Genomic DNA, 16,028 nt, shown 5'->3' on the forward strand with positions numbered 1-16,028 from the left:
TAGGGGCACAGCATCAGTGGCACAGCTACATTCCAACAAAATGATAGCTACCTGGTGCCAAGCTGCCATATGTAAGAAGAAGAAGAATGCAGGTGCACCCTGTTTAAGGCCTAGCAAAGCCAAGTATATGTTTTATGCTCAATTCTAGCCAAGTTATCAGCAATGTATTTTTATTTTTCAAAGACCATACAAATAGGCACCAACTGTGACTTACCTGCTTTGGCATATTGCGGCAACCTACTTGGATTTATGAAGTTGTAAAATGGAAACTTTGTCAAGTTGGTACAGATCAACACTCAGCCTACATAATTTTAATAGATTTTTTTCCAGATTTATTTTGCAATTTGTGAGTCATAAGTTCAATAATGTTTATAATGTGTCCTCTTCTCATCCTCATTGCATCCCTTATCGTTGAAATCTCTTTCCATTTTGTCGCTCAACCCATTCTGTTGTGTTTCCCCCTCTCCTGCTGTTGATTTTGTTCTGGAGCACCCTGATCTCGGTTTGGGTGCTCTGATAAATAAATATATAAATATATCTGATAAATATACACATATATTTATTTATATATAGTGGAAGTTTTCCACAAAAGTGAGATGACCGAATGAGTGCAATGGGTATACAAATATCAACTTTGAGAACATGTAAATATCTGCGATCTTTTCAAGGGTTGTGCAGCCATTTGGAATTTCAGTTGTGCAGCAGTGGGTAGAAGGAGGAGTAGATTGAAAGAGGTTTTTTATTGAAATGTCCAAAAAAAACTATATTAGTCTTGTAGTTGGTTGGTTGCGACATCTTGATGCTTTTCTGCCTTTTAAATTAACAGAAGCCGATCCATTGACCTTATCTTGGCCCTAAATTCACCCAAATGATCATTCGATCACCATAGAACGTGCTGTGAACAGCCAAGCCCACTTTTAACACACAATGGCAATAATTATATAATTGCTTTGATCTGTCATGTTGTGATTATATATCCCATCATTATGGCCAGTGGCTGTGGGAAAATGCATTATCCAAGTGTGCATGGATTAAAGCATAAAACCCAACAAACAGCAGGAGATAAAAATGCTTTATTACTCTTTGTATACATAAGATTTATCTTTTATAACATGTACCAGTATTTAATTCAAGCAACAAGTTCATTGTGTCCACCCGTTAATTTTGTCACGGATTATTGATGGTTCAACTGAAATTGTTGTCTTCATTATGTCTGCTGCTTTAAACATTATAAATTGGCAACGGTGACATTTTATTTCTCTCCCCATCCCACCCTGCTCTCCATACCTTCCATTGCACAGGAATTTCTTTGTGAAATGGTGCTGTCAGAGATTGAAAGGTGCGGCGAGAACGAACACCTACTCTTTCGAGAAAACACGTTGGGTACCAAAGCCATTGAGGAGTTCCTGAAGCTCGTTGGGCATAAGTATCTCCAGGATGCACTCGGTGCGTGTTGACTAGTGAGACCTTGAGTGTGTGTGTGTGTGTGTGTGTGTGTGTGTGTGTGTGTGTGTGTGTGTGTGTGTGTGTGTGTGTGTTTTATGCATGCGCATTTGTCTGTTTAGTGTTTAAGACTCACGGAGGAGCTTGTACATGTATCACATGTTGACAACGATGTTAGGGTCACAGTGAACAAATCAACACATTATATTGGATTTAAGCTGGGAATCTCAACATTGTAAGTCAAGTGTTCAGATCGGAATGCCAGGGAGGTCAAGGAGAATATAATTTTCTGTCATAAATCACAACCATCCTTGCTGTTTCACAGAATTTTCAAAAACCTGAAAGCTCACCCATGTTAATGGTTATCTACATTTTGTTATCACAATCCGAATTGTCCTTTGTGTTCTTCATATACACATGCTCTTTAAGACCTTTGGCCACTGAAGACATCACAGTTAGTTGTTTGTATTTCACTAAGCTTGTATTTATAAGATTTGACCTATTATACAGCTGATCAGATACTTGGAAGGGACAGTTCACACCTGCCATGCTATTCTCAACTTGTCTCCCTTTTTGATCCCCAGGCAAAAACGCTGCAGTTAGAAGTTTAGTATATGAGAGTAGTACTCATATACTACAGTAGTCTGCAGAGAATTACGGCATGAAAGGAATGTTATTTTTGCCTGGTAGTGATCGAAAGATCCTCCTTCATCATACAATGTGAAACAGCTGAAGCTGACTTACAGTGCGTTTTGTTTACACCTTTCAGGAGAATTCATCAAGGCTCTATACGAGTCAGATGAGAATTGCGAGGTGGACCCAAGCCGCTGCACACCCGGTGACCTACAGATGAACCAGGATAACCTGCGCATGTGTTGCGAGTTGGCATTCTGCAAAATAATCAATTCTTATTGGTGGGTGATTCAATGTGACTCAGCCATAACGGCCTTCCTTCCTTGCATTACAAAATTGCCCGTTTTAATTACTAGATGCACCGGCTCCCGACAGGAGGGGTGTTGGGGAGTGGAGGAAAGGGGGGGGGAGGGTGAGATCATATTATCATCCTTATTAGTCCCCTACTGGTTTCACTGGAGTGGACAATAGGTTTACTCTCTGTCTGTCTGTCCATCCGTCCCACCTGTGGTTTTTCAGACTTTGTTCCCCATATCCTTTTCCATATTTCACTGAAATTTGGTACATTGCTTTATTATGATAATGTACCAAAGTCGTTTGAGTTTCAGGGCGTTTGGTCAATTTTACACAGTTCTGCCCTTTCTGGACTTAGAAAATATCACATCGGCAGGTGACATGTGTTGCAAAGCAATTCTCCCTCTTGTTATTATTATTAATATTATTGTTGTTAATATTATTATCATTTTGTCATGTTAAAGGGCTGGCAGGATAGCCTGGAGGTATGCACACTTGCCTCTAAGCTGTCGAGCTTGAGTTCAAATGCAGACCCACCTATAAACTGTTATCCTGGTGTTTCACAGGCAGGGTGATTCATCAATGTGTGTGCTGTCCATCTGATGAACATTAGCCTGGACGTTTCATCTGTTGGCATTACTTGTTGATGTTAAAGATCACACATTATCCTTTGCAAAAACTTGGTGAGCTATTGCTGGCACCATGAACAAATTACAAATTCCTGCCCTAACTACTCCTGGGAAGGCAATGGCAAACCACCCAGAATCACCCTTGCCAAGAAACTGCTTTGGCAGCACCGGTGCTCTGTAACAAAGTATGGTACATCTGAATCAGAATAATGTTAATATTATGCTATTATCATTGTTGTTATCACTTTTGTTATTGGATACGGCCTTGGAAAAACGCCACAACATGAAATGATGCTCAAGCTGCTATCTATACTAAACCACAACATGGCATATTTCAAAGGAAGAAATGCTGATAAAACATGAGAATTCCTTCAGATTTTGTTGCAGTTGAGTCTAATTATTATTACTGTTATTTTTGTTAATGGTATTATTATTAATACTATTTTGCAGCCTGACTAGCAGCCTACTTAGAGGCCTTACTAATCGAGGTGGCTCCATTAGTCTGTGGGGGATGCACGTTAATATTATTTTTATGCTCTTATCATTATTTCTTTGACATCCTATTTTTAATGCAAAAATGTCCTCTGAAGGTGAAATGCTCGATGTCCTGCTTCTTCTCGTGATGTATGGACAGATGCGTGTTAATATTATTATGCCACTCGCAAATACCATCTGTTGCTTTGCTGATGGGAATACTGAGAGAGAGAGAGAGAGAGAGAGAGAGAGAGAGAGAGAGAGAGAGAGAGAGAGAGAGAGAGAGAGAGAGAGAGACAGAGAGAGAGAGAGAGAGAGAGAGAGAGAGAGAGAGAGAGAGTTCGCATATTATGCTTTATGACAAACACACACCTATCTATTTATCTGTGATATATATATATATATATATGTATATATATATATATATATATATATATATATATATATATATATATATATATATATATATATATATATATAATTGCTGGGCCCATATCTGCATCGGTAATCAGCAAAAGCCGATATTGGCAATTTTTCGGTAATTGGAATCAAAGTGAGTACCGATATCCGATTACAGTGATACAGCCCAAAAACCTTGAGTGGCTTTCCCCCTTATTTATGGTGAGTTAAAAAAAAATGTTACATTGTAGACGTTTCAAATAGATGTGTGTAAACATTCTTTATTAACAGCTGGCAATCGTCATGTGACGAGTAGAAAAAATTTGGAAAACGTGTTAATACGGTAAGTAAATGGCTCGGAAATTGCGTTATCAATTTTATTTTTCTTTGAAACTCACAAAGAGAAACAACATAACCTTTCCAAAGCACACCCAATTCATATAAAATACTGTAACCAATTGTTTTAGAAACAGTTCCAAGTACAAAGGAAAATGCTATCGTCCATACACTGCTGAGATTAAAAGTTAAAACCTACCGTACATCTGTACCTCCTTCCTGATCGTACCAAGGTAATTTGTTACCCGAGCAATACGTCTTGACGTCATATATTCCAGGCGTACTCGACTGTATTAAAGCATCAGTTAAATGTTTTTTTCACATTAATGGTTGGTCTCCCTCTAAGCTTGTTTGGTCACCTGGTGAGTAGCCTCCATTCGCACGCTGATACCACCATTTATAACACTGAGTCAACGGCCGATCGATTGACTTACTGTATGAACGATTGTTCGGTACAGAATCCCTTTGTAACCCGGGAACTCCCTGTTCTGTATTTAGTATAAAACATACTTTTCACACGACCAGCAAGTATGAAACTCTTCATTTTATATCCATCAATAGTTTAACGAATGAACACATGGTAACTCATCATTCATTTAAAAATGATAGGATGCTGTGCCGTTCGATACACCAATCAATTAGAGAAAGGATTTAAAATGTATCTTCAATCACAGCCGTTCAATAACGTCAATCATGGGCACGGCACTAATCTGGAACTGTGTGCACAATGCACTATGGCGTCATTAATTACCACCATGAAATCTGTATTGGCCGATTTTTATTTAATATTTTAAAGATTTTTTTTATTTTTAAGATCAGTAATCTTTTATCGTCAAATTTTCTAATCGTCCCAGCGCTAATATATACACACATATATATTTTATATACAGTATCGGGTAACGGTCCTGAATGAGCGACCCTTGTGACCGAGGTAAATGTGGCCTGTTCTAAGTTCCGTCCAATGTTCCGCATGGATAAAATACATCAACAGGAGAACGACAAAGGGTTATTTTTAAATGTGGAATTCAAATGAAAAATTAGCAAATTCCCACAGAGAGCACACAAAATGTCAGTCAATGTCTTGCCAGCTCGAACCAACATGGCGTAATTCGGAACTTGTGGTACGATTCGACGTTGGAAGTTTTTTTTTAATTATAAGTTTATATTAATATAGTTATATTAATATCTTATAATGAAAGCAGATCACACAAAAAGGTGAAAAGAAATCAAACTGCTTACGTAATTGCCCCCCAAAAATGACTCCTGTGGACTGTATCGCCATGGCTTGCAAAAGCAGTTTGTAGGGCATGGCAGTCCTGCTGGTTAATTATTTTTGTTGCGTTCATTGAAGTTCCACTTTCTGCACATTCTTTAATCTTTTCTTCACTCAATATAATTGTCCGAACAGTAAAAAAACAAAAAGTTAAGTTTAATGCTTTGCTTAAATAAATACATTGAGTTATAATAATCGCTAATTTCTTTAAAATTTTCAGATTTCAACACATATTTAGTCCATGAGATCTGATTCTCAAACCCAAAATTATATTTTGATTATATACTTTAACTAGAACGGCACTCGTAGAGCGCATAGTCTCGCCTTGCTCGTTCATTCTGAAATACCACTTCACCGATGACATCATCATTATCACCCAATTTCCCACATGGGGAGTTGATAACATTTGGCAAGTATCAATTTTTTTCGTTCAGCTTTTTCGGAGAAAATTATGTCCAAAATCTTTCATTTAATCCAATTTGGCTGCCATACCATCTGACCAATGACATCAGAGTTGGCAATAAAATATTCTCCATGTGGAGTCCCTTCGACATTTAAAGTTTCGCACCAATCAGACCAGCGGTTGCAGAGAAATACATTTTTATGAACTTAAGAGTGCATGAACTTTCGAGTTGATTTCTGAGGTGCGGTCATAGATTTCCGGTGTTGGTCAACAGCACGGAGGAGGAATTGCTTTTGTTCTTTGTAATTGTGGAATTATACTTTTGTATATGAGCAACTCTGCACTTGGCACAGTTGTTCAAAACCTTCATATATGATGCCAGAATCTTCAACTCTTGGTAGGCATTGTCTTCGGGTCAATGCCTACTCTTCCAAAGCTTGAGCTCTGAAGATCCTTGTATCAGATCCTGAAGATCTGAAGGGGGAAAACCTTGTCTTCATCACATGTCATTATGGATAATGCATTTTTGTGAGCGAGATCAAAGAGATCATCCAGTATGTCCCTAAACATCTGAGCCTGGATATTACAAGTCTTATTTTTTTCTCTTGTGATTCTTGATGTGCCCAATGTAGGCATGGAGCTTAATCAGCTTCTCTCTGCAAATCTTTTCAGATGAAGTTAGGGATCCTTTCTCAGTGTCAATGCTCAATGGTGTCAGGAATCGTCTTTCTTGCGCTCTCATTCAACATGCACTTTTCATTGACATCGTGGAACATAAATTTTGCTAGCACTTGACATTTGGATCATAGTCGAGAGGACACAATATTAGCACATGACTTCCCAATAAGCCATAAACTTTTGAGTTTTGCGTTGATCGGATAAGCCTTTTTGTCCAACATGGTTGTGAGACCATGTGACTGATGATGTTGAAATTTACAACCAATATTCCCCATGCCGAGTCGATCATATTTAAAAAAAAAAAAAAAAAAATATATATATATATATATATATATATATATATATATATATATATATATATATATATATATATATATATATATATATATATATATATTTTTTTTTTTTTTCTGAAACCGCTTAGCGTTTCGATGCGAGACTTTGCAGTGATGATCCATCACTGTTGCTACAAATATTTTATATAACAATAATCTCATCAGTCACATGATATGGCAGTCACGTTGGTTTTGCATAATCAAACAACTATTTCTCTGAAACCGTATAACCGATCAATACTCAACTTTGCAGTTATGATCCACTGCCCTTGCTGCATACATTTGACTTAAATATGATGTCCATTAGTCACGTGATGTGGCAGCCACATTGGTTTCAAGGAAAATATTTGAAAAGCCCCTCTCCTCATAAATTTTAATTTTGAAATTTTACACGATGAATCTAGACCACCTTAACGCACAGGCACACGCACACATGCACACGCATTGCAATATTCTGGCATCCCTTTGGGGCGATAGTCGATCGTGTTTCCAAGTCGAGGCATGTTTCAATAGGTCGAATACATATGGCATCTGAGACCCCGTGAGGCGAAGTTGGGGTGATTATCTTCCCTTCATCAGCATGCAAATTTAGATATCTTCCCTTAATATGCATGCAAAGTTTTGGGCTGCTAGGTTTCATGGTGTTGGAGTTATGGAGGACACTCACACACATGTGCACACAGAAATTTATTATTATAGACCATCATTATCATTATGCCATCATCATAGGACTGAATAGTTGGTGGTTATAATTTTTTTTTCTAACTTCCAGTAGGTGTGCCCCACAAAATGCCATGATAAGCTATCTATACACCTTTCACACGGAGTTTGTCTCAGGCAGAAAAACCACTGGAGGGAGAGTGGGGGCAAATGAAGTCGCTACAACCTTCGTTGTATGACCCTAAATCCACCTGGCAAGTTTGGTTGAGATGGGATAAGTAATGAGCTAATGCATCGTAATCAGACAGACAGACAGACAGACAGATTGCACATTTTAGTATGATTGCTTCATCCTGGGGCTGTGTGTTACATTTGAGCTTCTTTCCTCTCCTGAGTGTTCATCATGGTGTGTACAATCTCTCAAAAGTTGTATTAAGCTTGCTGTTCCATCTCTTTGTATTCACTTGTTGGGGTTAAAGGTCCCATGCTATATTTTGAAGAAAGGTAAACTTTTGATTTTGTCCCATTGCTTATCTTCTCCCTGGTCTCATCGAGTGAAGGGGTTGTTACGTTTGCTCATCAGAAACCTTTGCCTGGAACTGCCTTAGACAATCAATTTTATAGATTGTGAGACATCCGTAAGTAACCCTCAGTGAGAAATAAACGACTCTACTAATAGCGCATCATTAGCATATCATTTCATCAGTAGCATATCAAAAAATATCATTATTTTGCCATTATTTGTTATTGTTTGATTATTTATCACGCATTGTCATTCTTGAGCACTTTTCTATTTCCATCGTCGTAAAGCACTCAAGATCTTATCTTTGGGATTGTTTTGCAAGGAGAGAATTTTCAGCATTTGTATTCTCATTTCTCATATTACTTTGCACGTGTATGCAATGTTCAAAGGTTGAACTTTATGTTTGGTGGAATTGGTTCAACAAAAGCATCCACAGGATGGCTCTCACAATGCAAACGGATGCATCGGCATGATTGCTGGTGAGAAACATTTGAATCTGGTTCAAACGGGATCTGCCCGCTCTCCAAAGAGCTTTACCATTTCGAAATATCTACCTGATGAACACTGTGATAAAGAGGAAATGTCATCAGGTTTGGTAGCAAGAGCCCATAAATGGTAGAATATAATTGATAATTTCAGCATAAAATTAGCCATCTGTGTGAACAGAAAGAGAAAGCAAAACAAATAAATAAAATACCTTAAAATCTGAAATGGTAATTGATCCGCCATCAATAAAAGAGAAGCTGACGATTCAGGCATTATCCTTCATCGGGGCAAAAGAGAAAGTCCCATAAAACGTCCCAACTTGTGCAAGCACACAGCTTGCTGGACGTTGTTATTACTTGCTTTTAAAATATCAAAATTAAATCATGGGATTCTATAAAACTTGACACCCTTTGATAACTGCTTTCAGTGTATGATTGTTTTATGTTGATAGTGTGTGGCTTGTTACCTCCACCAGCATCTACTTTGTATTGTGTACAGCCCAAAGTAACCTATTAGAAAGAGCCCTGGTTTCCAGACTTCACCCACTATGTGCCGAAAAAGATGTTTTCTCCAAGGCTTGGGGCAACGGACCCGAATCTTACACCGCTTGTGAAGTTCTGTGATTGCGATTCAAGCTTTGGAAAAAAAAACTTTCTCCCACAGTGAAGCGATTCCCTGATTGTCCTTTTTGGTCCCAATTGTAGCCTTCTTGATTCATTGGTCATTTTGATTTCCTGCAGTACCAGTGAAATGTGCTGTCAATGCTCCTTCCATGCTCAAGGTCCTGCTTCTTCTTCACGTGATTGATTGATGGATGGAAGGACACGTCTCCTTTTAGTCATACTGTACTGTAGTAACACCCGTTCCCTCTGGGAGTGAAAAAAGGTGCTGATACGCCCCGCCGCTCCCTGCATGGGTCAGTGGTTAAACCACTTGCACTATTCTTCATGTACAGCCAAAAATCGCAAGTCGGTTCCCCATTCTCGCCAGTGTCGGGGAAGTCAGAGGGGATTCTTTTGTGCCAATGACCTGTTCCTGGGTACCCTGAGCACTTATGCAAAATTTGGTGGAAATTGGCACAGGCATTTTCGATTCTACAATGATCAGACATGCACACATACATACATACATACATACATACATACATACATACATAGCCTTATTTTAGTATGATTCACTGAGGCCTGTGCTAATTGTACTTACCAATTCAATTATCAAATACAATTAATTGATTCATTTCATTCTTGGAATTACCTTGATGACCTTCGATTGGACACCCCTACCTCAAGCTGCATCTGAGGCTGCCGCACCTATCCTCTTCACTTGCTATTACACTACAGTATCATGTACAGCAAACTTGTGTGTACAATGTGTCTACCGGCAAAAGTATTGGGACAGCACACCGAAACTCAAAATGATCTCTCTCAATGCAAAGCCGCATGTGCTTTCTAAAGGTTTGCAGAAGATATCAGAACTCAGTTGCAATCAAGATGTCATGAGGTGAAGTGCTGACCGACCTTAATCGTGGAATGGTTATTGCAGGTTGGAGGTTTATGGCATTCCTGTCACATTGAGCCTTCCCACGGGTAATACCCTGAGGCAATGAAGGACAACAGGTCGTGCTAATGTTGAAAATAGGAAAGGCAGGTCAAAGTTATTGACAAATCAAGACAGCATAACCTTAAAACATGGAATGGCTCATTATCATGCCTGCGAGCGAGCAACATTTGGTGCAAATTGTTAGTGACATTGACACCCATCAAGGGGTTGATTGAATGATTTTCAAATAAGAAACCCGCATAATTACCCTCGCCAGAGGAGAGTGTATTGCATTTGGGTCTGTTTGTTTGTTTGTTTGTTTGTTTGTTACTTGTAAAATCGAAGATTTTTGAAGTATATTGGTCAGTGTCTGTTTGTCAATCAACTGCAGTTCACAATTCTAAACCGATCGTCATGAAACTTTGCCAAGTTATAGAAGTTGTCTCAACTGAGAAGCCTATTGATTTTGAGGTCAAAGGTCATCTTAAGGTCAGATTTCTAAAATCGTCATTTTTCATCCTATTAACTTGAACGTTGAACAATATTAGCACAGTCCATCACTGAATTGGAAAACCAACTATTTTTGAGGTCAAAAGGTCAACTCAAGATCAAACTTCTAAAATCATCAAATTTCTTCTGAAAATGGTCAATTTTCATCCGATTCACCTGAAAATTAAGCTGCAATTGCATCGTGCATCACTGAATTTGGAAACCAACTATTTTAAGGTCAAAGGTCAACTCAAGGTAAAACTTCTAAAATCATCAATTTCAATCTAAAAAATAATAAATTTTCATCAGATTGACCTGAGCTTTGATTATGATTATCAATTTTAATCTTCATGAACTGGACAATTTGATGTTTCCATGGCAACCTTTGTCGAGGGAGGGTGGGTGGATTGTTCAAGTATTGTGCTCTGTATGACATCTTTTTCTTTTTTGTTTGTTTGTCTGCACAGAACTTTAGTGTTCTCTGCAACCGCTTGTTGGATTGAGAGAAAATTTTCACCATCAGAGCGACTACTCGTGCAGAATATTTCAATGATAATTTTGACATCATAGGTCACGTGGTGTGGCAGCCATGTCGGAAAAACATTAAAAACCTCTGGACCTCTGTATCTCTGAAGCTGCACTAAGGAAAAAAATTAAAACTTGGCACACAGCATGTACTCCTCATGGGGAATAAGTGTGATTTTTTTATGGAAATAAATGATGGCTTACATGTGCACGTCATTCGTTTTTTCGAGATCAGATCCAAGATTGTTGACTGGCGGCCATTTGGTTACTTGCACAATTTTGCCCAATCATACGCAATCTTCCATGTCACCATAACCACTCAAATCAGTTGTGTATACACATAAATCTTGTACATATTGGCTAGCCCTTTAACTCAGTACAGAAAAATTAATAAACCAAGAAGCTATTACATTTTATGTCTTTTTCTCCTTCTTTAATATGTGTGTGGAGCATTGTGGGTTTGTCGGTCGAGATAAATACCATGCTTTAAAAAATGTACCTTTTTGTTTCCAAGTGAAAGTATAGTAAAATTAATGTGGTGGCAGCAGTACCTTATGAAGCTTGGCGAGCCACCGTAGTGGTGTTTGTATGCACAGATATACCTGGTGGTGCCCATCTCTTCCGGTCCAGGTTTTTTCTAAGCAGCCAATGCAACAGAGTTTTGAGAAAGGCAGCCGTCACAAACTTTTCACTTCTCGTTATGATTATCACATAACAAGATAAATATTGTTTGAAAGGCCTTGCATACTTTGTTTGATTTAGATGAGCCTTAGGTACTTTAACTCCAAACTTATAATCTAGTGTGTATCCTTCACAGTGTATTTCCTCGTGAGCTTCGTGAAGTGTTTGCATCTTGGCGGCAGCAATGTGGCGGCCGTGGGCGCCACGATCTGAGTGAGCGCCTCGTCGTTGCCTCCCTCTTCCTGCGTTTCCTGTGTCCTGCCATCATGTCCCCAAGCCTGTTTGGTTTGACCCAGGAGTACCCAGACGAGCGCACAGCTCGAACACTCACACTCATTGCCAAAGTCATCCAAAACCTCGCCAACTTCACAAAGTGAGTGTTGGATGTCCGGCCTTCAGATATACTCAACCCTCATGTTTGCAGTTGTTGGCTTATTCTCTTCAGTCCAAAGCTGTTAACTCCTGGACATAATTCCACTTACTTTTGCCATCCATAATTCCTTGACTTCCAACTGCTTTACCTGCACACGCTATTTTTTGTTGTGCTCTCACACTCTGCACTTACACCCCTATCTGTCCCTCATTTCATATTTCCTCAACCAATGTCACCTTTCCTTATTCCATGGCAGATTTGGAAACAAGGAGGACTACATGGCCTTCATGAATGACTTTTTGGAAAATGAGTGGGGAAACATGAAGCAGTATCTGCTGGAAATGACCAACCCAGATTCAGGGCCTCACTCTGAGAGCTTTGATGGTTACATCGACCTAGGCCGAGAGCTCTCCTTCCTCCACATCCTACTTTCAGAACTCCTCACTCAAGGAGATGCGGTACGTAGCCAAGGACATGGGGATACCCTGCAGTCTAATTCTACATCACAAACTGAGCACCGTTTTTAAGTTACGGTGACAATATAATTGCCATTGAATTATTCAAAGCAGGTGCACAGCTCAGCATTATTCTGCCAGTTCAGACATTGTTGAGGAAGAAGTGTGGTTACTCCAAGTAATAAACCTTCCACAATGTTAAGTATAAAATGTGGAGTATTTTTAATCTGAAATATGTGCAAATTCTGTCAACAAATCAACTGTGTTACTCTCGACCTGTTTATGCTGAGCAGTTGTGTGTAGCTTCTCAATAACAGCATGGTGAATTAACAGGGTCTCGTTGAGTTTGAAAAGGACATTGCAATAGGTGCTTCTGCAGCGTCCTTCCTTCAAGATGAAAAACTAGAAATATGTCGACCATGTCTCTTGTGTCTCCATACTGAAATCCACGATAACATTGAGCAAGTTTAGTGCAATACGACCATTTTCCCCCAGATACAAGTGCAAAATACGACAAGTAACAGAAGCAGTCATTTTGACTTGTTAGCATTTCTAACCTTTGGTGGCAGGCCTTCTGTTGATCCAGCTTGGAATAGTGGACCGTGGACTTTGTGTGTTGCTCACTCCCGCATGCATCTTCCGTGTGCATAAAGTACAGGAATGTCTGCTGGCGACGGCACCCATTATCTTGCAGATGAAGACTGATTAAATTGTATGCAAGGTTGTTAAAAGAGACTATTTGGACTGTCTTGCCTCTGTTGTTATCTCTATCCCTTTCATTGTGTATTCTTTCTGTAATTTTTTTTTTTAATCCTGCATAAAAATGGTGACCTTAGTCAGATTGTACTACACCAGGGCTCAAAACAGATCAGACCAGAAGCAAGCAGAATACCAACAAAACTACCGCAGTGATGTGGCGAGTGAAACAGATGTCCTTTGATGGTGTTTCGTGATGTACGACCAGAGGCTACCAAAGGCTTTGTGTTGATTGCTAACCATTAAACACCGTCCATACATTAGTAGTTACGTAGGTTGTGTGAAAAAGACTGTGCTTAGAGCAGCAAGAACAACAACAACAACAACAACAATAAAACTCCAATGGATGTAAGCTGAAGAGGAAGCCTTTGTTCTTTTTGAGATGTTTATCTAATTACTGGCGTTTTCAAACAACCCTTGTCGACCCAATTTCAGGCCATCAAGCCTTGATCTTGCAAAATGCTTTAATGAGAGAGAATGCAAAATGCTACGAAATGCACATTGAGGAATCCTCGCCAAATCGTGTAGAATCTGGCATTTGGATTAAACGCGGCTCTTGTACCCGGTATTTAAGGGATTCTCTTTTTGGCCAAGTGCTATATTAATTGTGGCCTTCTCTTATTTATTTATTTTTTGCCAAATACACAGAAGGAAAGAAGTGCAGAAGGTTTTTCATCCAACATGATGAAATTTTACTTGCATTGTATGGTGACTCCATTCCGTGCACTGTCGCATATTTCTGAAAGCCCGCACTATAGCTGCAGTTTCATTACTGTTGCCATTTTCATGAGTGCACCCATCGTAACTATCCAGTGATCCATGACAGCTGGCATACCATTTCCATTAGTGACATGGGGCATCCTTTGGGAAGAAAAGACGGTCAGATAATTGCCTCATTTGTGCACGCACTGCCGCAGTGGCAGAACTAGCCTCAACTCACAATTTCTGCTGGTACTGCGATACCACAAAGCCGGGCTGCATCCTTGGATGGCGATCAGACCTGTTAATAAGGCATGGCCACCTCTCTCTATCCCCTCTCCCCTCCTCCTTAAAGCCTCCCTCTCCCCCCCCTCTCTCTCTTCCCCTGCCCCTCTCTCTTTCCCTCCCATCTTTCTCCCCTCCTTCCCTCTTCTCACCCCTCTCCCTCTCATTCCCCCCTCTCCTTCCCCCTACACCCCTACCCTGACCTTCACCGTACATCTCCTTTGCCCTGGCTCCCCCTCTCCTTCCTTCCTCTCCTTCCTCCCTCGTCCATCCTTCTATTGATTGATTACTTCAGTTAATTGTTCATGACGACATTGCTGAGGATCTGTTGGGATATGCAGAGCAGTATACAGGTTGCCATGTAAGCTCTTCATTTTACGCCGAGTTTTCCATGCTGATGGTGCATGTAGCTTGCTTTAATTTGGAGTGGGGTACCGACTGATTTGATACCACCTGAGAGAAAAACACAAAATTGCACTTACTGGTGGAGATTTGGCAATTTAATAGCCACTGATGTTTCCCAACATCCTGCAAAGAGGATGAAACACAAATGAAAAACTTATCAACCCAATTGCATGTTGCACCCTGGGAAAGTGATTTCAAAGCCTAAAATCCACCCAAAAACGTCGTGTTGATTGACTTTTGGCAATACTGTCTGATCACTTCACATTCGTGATAATTGCCTGTGAAAGACTCTCCATTTTCCTCCCTACCGCTCTCCCACCCCCACCCCTTGTCTTAGACTCTTGCAGCCAAACTTGGTCCTCTGCCACGGATTCTGGGTGACATCAGTGCAGCGCTCGCTTCAACGAGCCCTCCCGCCCCACCTGCACCCCCGGTGTCTGTGCACAAGCCCGGCACGGCATGCCGAGGCTTGTTGATAACAGGAGATCGGATTGTGAGTGGGCTCGCCATCAGCAGCATGAGCTTGGCTTCAGGCCTCCATCGTATAGTGGAAGATGGAGATATGGCCAGGTGAGATACACTGTCAAGCAATAGGACGGTAGAACTTGGTTAAATTGGTGGCATAAATTGGGTCGATGGGATCTATTTTTGTTGGCACAAGGAAACTGAATCAATGTAATGTGGAGTAGGCAAGCATTGATCTCCTTTGTGCATATCTGGCAGTCCCATTGTGGCCACAAAGCTGAACAAGTCAGGATTCATCGTAATTGTTTTAACACAAGCGCATCCAAGCCAATAAAACATTTAATTCTGAATGTCGATTGCATTAACATGTTCTTCTGCTAATGAGGAATTCACAATATTAATGACAGGATATTGTCAAATGTTGCTCACTGGTCATAAAAGTAGATTTTGAGCACCAAGTGCCAGTAATTATTGTATTCCCAAATGTGAATTTTATTTCTCGATTGTGCACAAGGGCAATTTTGTGATGGAGGAGCGATTGATGCGATAGATGTATGAGAATTGAGAGATAATATGGTTCTAAAATTGAACTCCTTAAAGATAGCAAAGGAATATGCACTTGAATCATATGTACAAGTTACTCTCCGAGCCTCAGATACAGGATAACACAAGAATGGCTCTTTGTCACCGCCTTCTGTAGTTACGGCAGATCCATTGATATCTGAGGTAAGCGCACGGTGGCCAATTAACATACCAATTGTATCCTTCTGGATGGTGGTCATTGTTCATT

The 16,028-nt window shown here is 39.9% G+C and overlaps 1 protein-coding gene across 3 annotated transcripts in view; it reads left to right on the plus strand.

Moving 5' to 3' along the window:
* The window catches only part of LOC147013357 (ras GTPase-activating protein nGAP-like), a 404,833-nt gene that overhangs the window by 364,916 nt on the left and 23,889 nt on the right, over positions 1-16,028 (plus strand). For all 3 annotated transcript variants that reach the window (XM_085855118.1, XM_085855117.1, XM_085855120.1), the window contains exons 9-13: positions 1,302-1,446; positions 2,213-2,357; positions 11,937-12,173; positions 12,430-12,631; positions 15,111-15,343. In XM_085855118.1, the coding sequence (XP_085711244.1) occupies positions 1,302-1,446; positions 2,213-2,357; positions 11,937-12,173; positions 12,430-12,631; positions 15,111-15,343 (962 nt within the window). The remainder of the gene's footprint in view (positions 1-1,301; positions 1,447-2,212; positions 2,358-11,936; positions 12,174-12,429; positions 12,632-15,110; positions 15,344-16,028) is intronic.

Source organism: Eptatretus burgeri, chromosome 14, assembly GCF_056783735.1.
Source record: "Eptatretus burgeri isolate ZD-2024b chromosome 14, Ebu_testis_v1, whole genome shotgun sequence".
Taxonomy (NCBI): Eukaryota; Metazoa; Chordata; class Myxini; order Myxiniformes; family Myxinidae; genus Eptatretus; species Eptatretus burgeri.